We start from the raw sequence: 9,396 nt of genomic DNA on the forward strand, positions 1-9,396 counted from the left end.
GGGGGGGGGGGTTGCGTTTCTTGCCTTTCATCAGTACTGGTACTGGGCCCAGGGACCCCCCACCCACCCCCAGTACCAGTACTGATGAAAGGCTAGAAACGCTCCTGATCATGACTAGAAGTGAGACATGAGCCTTCACCTGATCAGTACTCTTAACCCCAGAGGGATTGTCCCACATTTATACATGAGCCTGGTGTAGTGTAGATTACAGAACAGAGCATCTTGATGTTAACGCCACTTGCTCACTGTGAAGCCGGCAGCACATGCAGTAGGCTGTGTACTAATTAATTCAATTGAAGCATTTTGCAATCTAATTATCACACTGGGCCTTATAGTGAAAGCCATATGGTTGTACAGCCTTACCTGTGTAGTTGCAAAAACAAAAGTTGCTTTTCCACCATTGTGCTGAACAGCTGGCATGGTTACAGTTTCTTTTTCCACTATGGTGCTGTGAAATCAGAGTAAGAATGTAAGTAACAAATGCATTTACATTAATGCTTTTGGTAGACACTTTTATCCAGAGCAACTTAAATTGAATTCAAGGTACCCATTTTATCAGTTATTGCTTTCCCTGGGAATTGAACCCGTGACCTTTCTCTACAGTTTTAGCTACAGGAATGCATCAGTTGTTAACTTGATGATGCCTTGATACTGTATGTAAACTATGCAAGGAATCACAGGCAATGAAATGAGAACCACAGCTTATGAATAGCCAAAAAAAGCCAAACAAACGAGCTGACTTAAGTGTTTGAAACGCAGCAATGTTTGATCACAAAAAAGACTTAATTATATGCCATTACTCGTTTAATACATTTAATACATGTCTACGTTAATAATATAATAAAATTCTATATGAATATCCCACATTTCTGCCACAATACCATGGTGCAGTTAGTGTTACTATGGTAAATCAGTGGTAAATGATGGTGATTTGTGGATTGAAAAGCCTTCTGACTGTATCGTTGTGTAGTGTTTCTCCTGTTTGTCAGCGCTGTTTCATCTGGCTTTAAACTAGTTTAAATCACGGAGTCATTTGTGTTCTTCGCTGAATTAAAGCTCTTCACACTGGATCTCACAGCACTGTTTAGTGACCGAGGCTTCTCAGCGAGTAAACGCATCTGCTCTAGGAAGCTCGCGCTGCCGTTTAAACTTTGAGCCAAGTGGACAAATGCTCTGTATGGCACGGTTCAAATGAGTTTCGTAATGCTTTTGGCGCATAAACATTATATTGAACATTTCTTGAATTCTTATCGTTTTATCAAGGAAAATTATATCGCCCTAATAATTATTATTTTATCGCCTAGGCCTAATCCAAACTATGTAGGGTGAACTTTTTTTTCTTAAAATCATGCTAAAAATTCACTGTAAATCCACATTTTAAAGCTGATATTTAAAAGTTTATCTTTGTCACATTTTTTACCCCATGCTCAGATCGTTTTAGTTACGATGGTGGAAAAGCGGCTAAGTGGTAATAGGTGAAGACAGACACTAGCTACATTAAAAGTGTTGACATCTAGTGTGTATGTTCACAGGAGTAATTGAGTGTTGTTCATGTGTCATGAACATGTCAGGGTCGTGGATGAGATTGTCCAGCACTGGAATGTGCAGCAGTCTCGGGCGTGTCCTCAGGCCAGGATTTCTCCCATTCCTATGAATTCTCAGAGATCCTGAGACTTCCACATTATAAACAGCTGAGTCTCTCACCCCTGACCCCTGAGCTTCAGTGACACTGTAGGATGCCCTGTTCACACCTGTTTACTCTCTGCTTGTTGAGACAGAACTCTAAAGAATGTGCTGATTAAAATGTTGCAGATGTATCTGTCGGAATCACCTTAGACTGCATATTATGTTCTGGATAATCAATGACATTTGAGATGAACTGTGCATTACTGAATCAGTCAAACGGATAGAGGAGCACAAAGAGAGTGTTGAAAGTCAGTGTTTCAGCCTCAACATGCAAATTAGTCAAATGCACATCTTCCTTGTTGCTTGCGCAAATTCTGATACACTAATACAAAAAAATGTGTATTCACAAACATGTCTTTATTTGTACAAATCGCTGCACCTTTAATTCTGGGTTTTATTGTGGATAGTACAATACATATGCAGTTTTTATCATTTCATAGGTGAGTGATTTCATGTTTCATGTCATGAGTTGTTGACTGCATATTTGAGATCAACTGCTGTTTGATTTTTTCATCTGTGCATTACTGAATCAGTCAAACAGATAGAGGAGCATGAAGAGAGTGTCGAAAGCCTATGTTTCAGTCAGACAATCAAGTCTCAAAATCCAAGTGAATCAAATAGGATGGTCAATGAATGCATGCATTCCACTCGATCCACAAATGTGCATCATCCTTGTTGCAAGTACTTTTACAAAAGAAACGTCTCTATTTGTGCAATTCACTGTACATTTAAATCTGAATTTCTTTGAAAGGTATTTGAAAGGTTGTGGATAGTAAGATGCATTTGCAGTGTTTATCAAGTTCATAGATGATTGTGCATGCATTTAATACTTTTGAGACTGCTTTCATCCAGTGCTAAAGAATAAGCACAAAGAGTTTTATGTTTGATCTCATAATATCTGTGTGTTTTTTTGTTCAGTGTTTGGCAGCAGCACCTCCACCTCATCAGTGTTTGGACAGCAGGCCAGCGGAGCCGGCGTCTTTGGACAGGTACAGTCCTTACAAAGCACATCATAAGCTCTTTACCTGCTAAAGCAGGCGGGTTATTATTCAGCTGGATGTGTGTGTTTGAGTCTCAGTCTCAGATGCAGTCTAAAGAATAAGCACAAAGAGTTTTATGTTTGATCTCTTAATATCTGTGTGTGTTTTTTTGTTCAGTGTTTGGCAGCAGCACCTCCACCTCATCAGTGTTTGGACAGCAGGCCAGCGGAGCCGGCGTCTTTGGACAGGTACAGTCCTTACAAAGCACATCATAAGCTCTTTACCTGCTAAAGCAGGCGGGTTATTATTCAGCTGGATGTGTGTGTTTGAGTCTCAGTCTCAGATGCAGTGATGGGGTTTCATCAGCATGCAGTGGAGGCTGGAGTTGCAACATGTCAGATACAAGTTTCAGAGTTTCTCTCTGCTGCAGGCTTTGAAACAGGATGAGCTGTCAGTCTGCTGAAGGACTGCTTTGAGTCACCCAAATTACATATTGGCTGTATATTTCCATTGTTTAGACACAAATTTCAGGTTTTCACTCTTGGTTTTGCCTGCCAGCCAGTGAGACCTGAAACCTTTTAAAATACAGCAGACTGGTCTAAAAATCCCTTAACCAGACCTGCCAACCTGTATGCATTTTGCGTAGCGGGTACGCATTTTGACCTTAAAGTATGCTGGTACGATTTGTCACTCTAAACTATGCAAAAACCCGGTGACCTGTCCACGCGCAGTAAACAAGCAACAGAAAAAGATGAGGAGTTCAACCAATCAGAGCGTTTTCCGTGTTTTTTTTTATTTCTCTCCAAACTGGCTCTGTGTGTCCGTGAGTCGTGCCCTGAGATGAGGAAACACGTGTATGGTATTTCCTGGAGTCCTGAGCGCTATTTCTTCGGTGATGCATATGTGGACTTTCTGCACAGGGGCGCCCTCTAGTATCCAGTGTGAATTAAACCGACATTACATGTGTTCATAGCATTAAATAATGGCCCGTCTATAAAAATAATACTACTCTCAAAATAAATTTAAGGTAAACGTGATAATCCATGTTTTTCTACAGTGTACAACAATGTACTGGAGTTTTACTTAAAGTATACTGTAGTTTGTTTGTTTTTTAAATAGCATTTAAAATCACTAAAAAGAACTCTGTTGTGCCAAACCATCAGAACCAAACTGTGTTTAAAAAACTGAGGTATTTATTGAACCTTGGGCTAACTGTATTGTTGCATTCCTACTGTTTACTCTAAAATACTGTATAACAGGAATATCACAAACTGAGTGCAGACTCTGAGTACTAACCTATGAAAAATATTTAACATGAAGTCTAGCATTTTGCACATTGTGCAGTTACGATTTTGACATTAGCCATCAAGGAGCTTCAAGTAATGTAGGAATAGGCTATAATGACCCCCGGTATCACCCCATATCACCCACACCCCCCAGAAGTCATGGTTCGATACGTACCTTGGTTTTGGGGTCACGGTTCGATACGAGTTTGATACAACAGGGATTTTTTTTTTTCTTCTATTTTGAGTAGTGCTACATATATGTAGCATGAGCAGTTGTTTTTGATTTGAATTACATTGTATAATTTCAAGATTTAAAGCAAAAACAGAATGTTCTGACTTTAGATTTGTGAAATGATGCTACATAAGACTCCTGCGCAAAACAAAAACAGCAGACGGACTGAATGTAAATGCAAATTTATTCTCTGGCAGCAGGTGGCGCTTATGTAACAGTAGCAATACAGTGCAGCTGCACATGTAAACACTACTTTAATATGCATTAATTGGAGAGGAAAAGAAAATGCCACTAAACTTTTCTAAAGATGGTAAGTTCCACTCATATAACCCACTACCCCTAATTCAATTATTTTTTTCTTCCAATATTTTGCATATTGTATACAGTGAGCTTGATCTGGTATGGTATTTTCTCCTCTTTGTGTCCGTCTTCAGCATCTCTGGCCTCTTGTTAGCATCCTATTTGCAGACTTTGTAATATTTCCACATAAATTACCTTTTGGGAAATGATTAATGTAATTCCGGAATAGAGATAGGCCAAAATAAAACTTTAAAAAATTAATTTTTCCAATTTATGGCTGGTCGACAGGTTTATCTCTAGAAGCCGAAACTTTCCCACACTGCTGATTTAAAACAAGCAGGCGGTTCTTCGAGCTCTTGCATGCCTACGTGCCATTCTTGGTTTGGGTTGGTGCGTAGATCGTCTCTTCTTCTGCTCTTTCACCATTGCATTACTGCGCGCTCCCCCTTCTGTGTTTGATTGCCTGACTATCAAATACTGACTGTATTCGTCGTCTGATTGCAGGAAACTGGACTTTAAATCTAGAAAATAATTGAACATGTCTCTCAGCTGCCTCCGCATAGAGAGCAGTGTATTTTGTCCAGTGCAAAGGAAGGCTCGTTTTGAGGAATATTAGCTTGTTGTCTACGTTACTGCGACTGAAAAAGTGGTGTTATTTGTGTAGTAACAATGATTAGCTCATGAGTTATTGATCATGGGTGCATTTCCCAGAAGCAACTATGGTCGCAAGTTCCTTCGTTAACAATAGAGCTCAATGGAACTTGACCGTAATTGTGACCGTCTCTTCTTCTGCTCTTTCAGCGTTGCATTACTGCGCGCTCCCCCTTCTGTGTTTTTTCGCCTATATGACTAACTGTTTTCGTCGTCTGATTGCTGGAAACTGAACCGTAACGTCTGTACCCTGACCGTTCGGGACGAATACATGTACCGTTACACCCCTGGTTGATACACTAATTGCAGGGGGGGTTTTTTATTTATTTTTATTTTTTTATCTGATTTTGTTATCAGGCTCAGTCCAGCGGAAGTCTGTTCGGGTCAAACACCGGAAACACTTCATCAGGATCAGGATTTTTCAGTGGTCTTGGAGGAAAACCCAGTGAAGATGCTGCCCATAGAAACCCGTTTGGATCGCCAGCCACAGGTGGATTCGGTCAACCCATTAATACAGGTGAGCACACTGATATTTACTATTGTACAATTGTAGTAAACTGTAACCATTAAAAAAAAAAAAACATTTCTTTACTTGAAATAAAATGTTAACTGAAATAAAATAAAAATAAAAAAACCTTCAACTTTAATTTGATATACTTAAATAACTAAAACTAAAATGGAAATAAATGAATAAAAACTACATTTTAAAAAAAGTATAAAAAATGAAAATGGTTATAGTATCTGTGTTTTAAGCGCCAGAGAGCATCTCTCCTCTGCATTAGTGCTGAAGTTCTTGTGTGGTTTGTTTCCGGCAGGTCCATCTAACCTGTTTGGGAGCAGCGGAGCGACGGACTTTAGTTTCGGCAGCAGTTCGTTTGGTGAACAGAAAGCCAGCGGTTCATTCAGCTCCGGCACGGGGTCTGTGGCTGCACAGGGTTTCGGGTCGTTCTCTACACCCACCAAACCAGGTCAAACACACACCACACAATGTGATGCAGTCTAACACATAAATGAGGAAGTGGACATTTTAATGCCAAGAACTGTTATTATTGTTGTTGTGTTGTTTAATTTTTATTATTATTATTATTTTGTTTGTTTTTTTGTTGTTGTTGTTGTTTTTTCTTCTTAATGTTATTTATTTTTATTATTTTGTTTTTATTTTATTTGTTATTATTCTTATTTATTTTTATTATTGTTTATTAACTTTTTAGTATTTTAATTACTTTTGTATTGTCTTTATTATATTACTTTATTTTTGGTTTTTATTATCATTTTGTCTTTATTATTATTATTGTGTTTATTTTATTAATTTTTATTATTTTATTACTTTTTTATCTTTGTTGTTGTTGTTGTTATTATATTACTTTGTTTTATATATTATTATATACTTTGTTACTTTTGTTTAATTTTATAATTTTTATTATTATTTTGATTTTATCAATTTTATTTTTGTTGTTATCTATTTTATTTGTTTTTATTATTTTTGTTTTATCTTTTTTATTTTTTTATATATTATTATTATTATTATTATTGTTGTTTTTATTTTATGATTGTTTTTATTTTTTTTTATTTATCATTATTATTACTATTATTATCTCAGTTTTTGATAATGAAGATCAGTTAGTCTTTTAGATTCAGCTTGCCTCTTCTTTTTTTTTTTTACCAAACAGGCATTTACTTTAATGTCAGCGATCCTGAAAATGTAATTCAATGACGAGACTCACTGAATTATTCAGCTGGCTGTAATTTCAGAGTGCTCAGTGAACGATGCTCTTTCCTGAACAATGGCAGTATGCTTCCTGTTCTCCTGTCTGATCTAATGCTAATCTGTGTGTTTCTGATCTGGCGTTCTGCAGCTGGTTTCGGGGGCGCGCCAGTCTTCGGCAGTCCTTCTACCTTTGGTGGATCTCCAGCGTTCGGCGGATCTGCGGGGTTTGGCTCCACCCCTTCCTTCAACAGTCCGCTGGGCTCCGCCTCGGGGAAGGTGTTTGGTGAGGGAACCACGGCCGCCAACGTTGGGGGATTTGGGTGAGTCCCACTGGGTCAGTCTGCGAAACCACTGCCTCATCCAGCGTGATACAGTGATTTAACGTGAATGTGTGTAAGATCCTCCCAGAGCCGTATGGTTTCTGTGACGTGAAAAACACGACGCAGTCACAGAATGCTGTCACACAAAAGGAAAACTATTTAAAACATCAGTAGAAGACACTATATAGGGTAAAAGAGTCAAATCTTAAACTAATAGATATCACCATACTTCCCTAGTGAATTAATCACAGTGCATTATGACATTACAAGATTTCTTAAATGTTGTGTTCAAATACTCAAATGATGCATTATCCTATTAAATATGCGTGCATTTGCATACATTTCCAGAACAGAAATCTGAACATTGGTTAAAAAATTCTTGTTTGGTTTTGTTGACATTAGAGTTAAAGGGGATTTGGATTTCTTCTTTTTTTTATCACTCCATAATTCAGAAAATACTAGGGATGCACCAAAATGAAAATTCTGGGCTGAAACCGAAAATTCCGGATACACTTGGCCGAATACTGAAAACAAAAATGACTTCTTTTAAAATATTTTAAAATACTTTTTATATAATTGATTGTATTAATATTCATATACTTCATGAAATGTAATTCATCTGAACTGAAAAACTACAAACCAATAAAATAATCACTTTTGTCAGTGTTGTAGTATAACCAGCAGGAGAGCATTGATGTGTGAACTGAATTCAGTGACACTACAATGTATTAAAGTGAAGTTATTTAATATTTTTATAATAAAAACATTATTTTGCAAAAGCACTTTTTTTTTTTAATTAAGTGATGTAGTATAACCAGTAGGAAACCACTGATGTGTAAACTGAATTTGGTGACACTACAGTGTGTAACATTGACGTTATTGACTATTTTAGTAGTAACGCTTTTCAGGTTTTGCACTTTGCAGTCGGTCCCTTCGGACTTGTCTCTCAGCTGTCTCCGCATAGAGAGCAATGTATTTTGTCCAGTGCAGGGGAAGGCTCGTTTTGAGGAAAATTAGCTTGTTGTCTATGTTACTGCGATTGAAAAAATGTTAAGCTCACGAGTTATTAATCATGGGTGCGTTTCCCAAAAGCAACTATGGTCGCAAGTTCCGTCGTTACCAATAGAGCTCAATGGAACTTGCGACCGTAATTAGCTAACGATGCTTTTGGGAAACATAAACCCCAAGGAAATTTGAATCTGTGAATATGTTGCCAATTTTACTGAACTTGTTTACAGGAGGTGTATCAAACCCCTCATGGTAAATAAAGTGCTTCGGCACCGTATCTCCTCTTGAAATTTTCACCGAACAGACACTTTAAAGTATTTCCATACAGCTGACATGATTGCCCTTTTCTGGGTAGCGCCGTGATTACGGCTAGAGCAAGAGTGAAATCTGAGCGCTGAGCACAGGGCGAAGGGAAAGAAGGCATATATTTTCGGTTTGTATTTTCTGCCTTTTTTTTTTTTTTTTTTCAGCCAAAAACTGATTATGCCATTTTCGGCGTCCGAAAATTCAGTGCATCCCTAAAAAATACTGTCAATAGACGGAATGCAAATACATTTTCACCATGTTTTTAGAAATAAAATGTTGTGTAAATCAGTGTGAATGATATATGAGCAAACCCCTCAGTAAAAGCCTTCAAAATATAGATAGGAGTAAAACTGTACAGTTTGGTGTATGAAAGTGCTGCTGAAGTGAAGAAACAAATTCACCGCCTTAAAGGGATAGTTCACCCAAAAATAAAAATTCTGTCATTAATTCCTCACCCTCATGTCGCTTCAAACTCGTAAGACCTCCGGTTCATCTTCGGAACACAAATTAAGATATGAATTCTGAGGGCTCTCTGACCCTTCATAGACCGCAATGTAATTACCATGTTCCTGTTCCTGTGATGGTAGAGCATTGCGTTAGCAGCGCAAAAGGTCGTGGGTTCGATTCCCAGGGAATACACATAGTGGTAAAAAATGTATAGCCTGAATGCACTGTAAGTCAAAGCGTCTGCTAAATGCATAAATTATAAATTAAATTAATTAATTATTATAATTAATTAATTACCACGATCAAGGTCCAGAAACGTAGCAAGGAGATCGGTAAAATAATCCATGTAACACCAGGGGTTCAACCGTAATTTTATGAAGCTACGAGAATACTTTTTGTGCACAAAGAAAACAAAAATAACAACTTTATTCAACAATTCGTCTCCTCCGCGTCACCCTGGCGCCATTTTGGA

The 9,396-nt window shown here is 37.8% G+C and overlaps 1 protein-coding gene across 1 annotated transcript in view; it reads left to right on the forward strand.

The window, feature by feature from the left end:
• LOC107745626 (nuclear pore complex protein Nup214-like) overlaps positions 1-9,396 on the forward strand; it is a 60,012-nt gene that overhangs the window by 45,476 nt on the left and 5,140 nt on the right. The window contains exons 31-35 of the mRNA XM_016559544.1: positions 2,605-2,657; positions 2,888-2,914; positions 5,493-5,652; positions 5,948-6,103; positions 6,992-7,163. Coding sequence (XP_016415030.1) covers positions 2,605-2,657; positions 2,888-2,914; positions 5,493-5,652; positions 5,948-6,103; positions 6,992-7,163 — 568 coding nt within the window. The remainder of the gene's footprint in view (positions 1-2,604; positions 2,658-2,887; positions 2,915-5,492; positions 5,653-5,947; positions 6,104-6,991; positions 7,164-9,396) is intronic.

The sequence above is a fragment of the Sinocyclocheilus rhinocerous genome, unplaced genomic scaffold (genome assembly GCF_001515625.1).
Source record: "Sinocyclocheilus rhinocerous isolate Xijiao unplaced genomic scaffold, SAMN03320098_v1.1 scaffold1489, whole genome shotgun sequence".
Taxonomy (NCBI): domain Eukaryota; kingdom Metazoa; phylum Chordata; class Actinopteri; order Cypriniformes; family Cyprinidae; genus Sinocyclocheilus; species Sinocyclocheilus rhinocerous.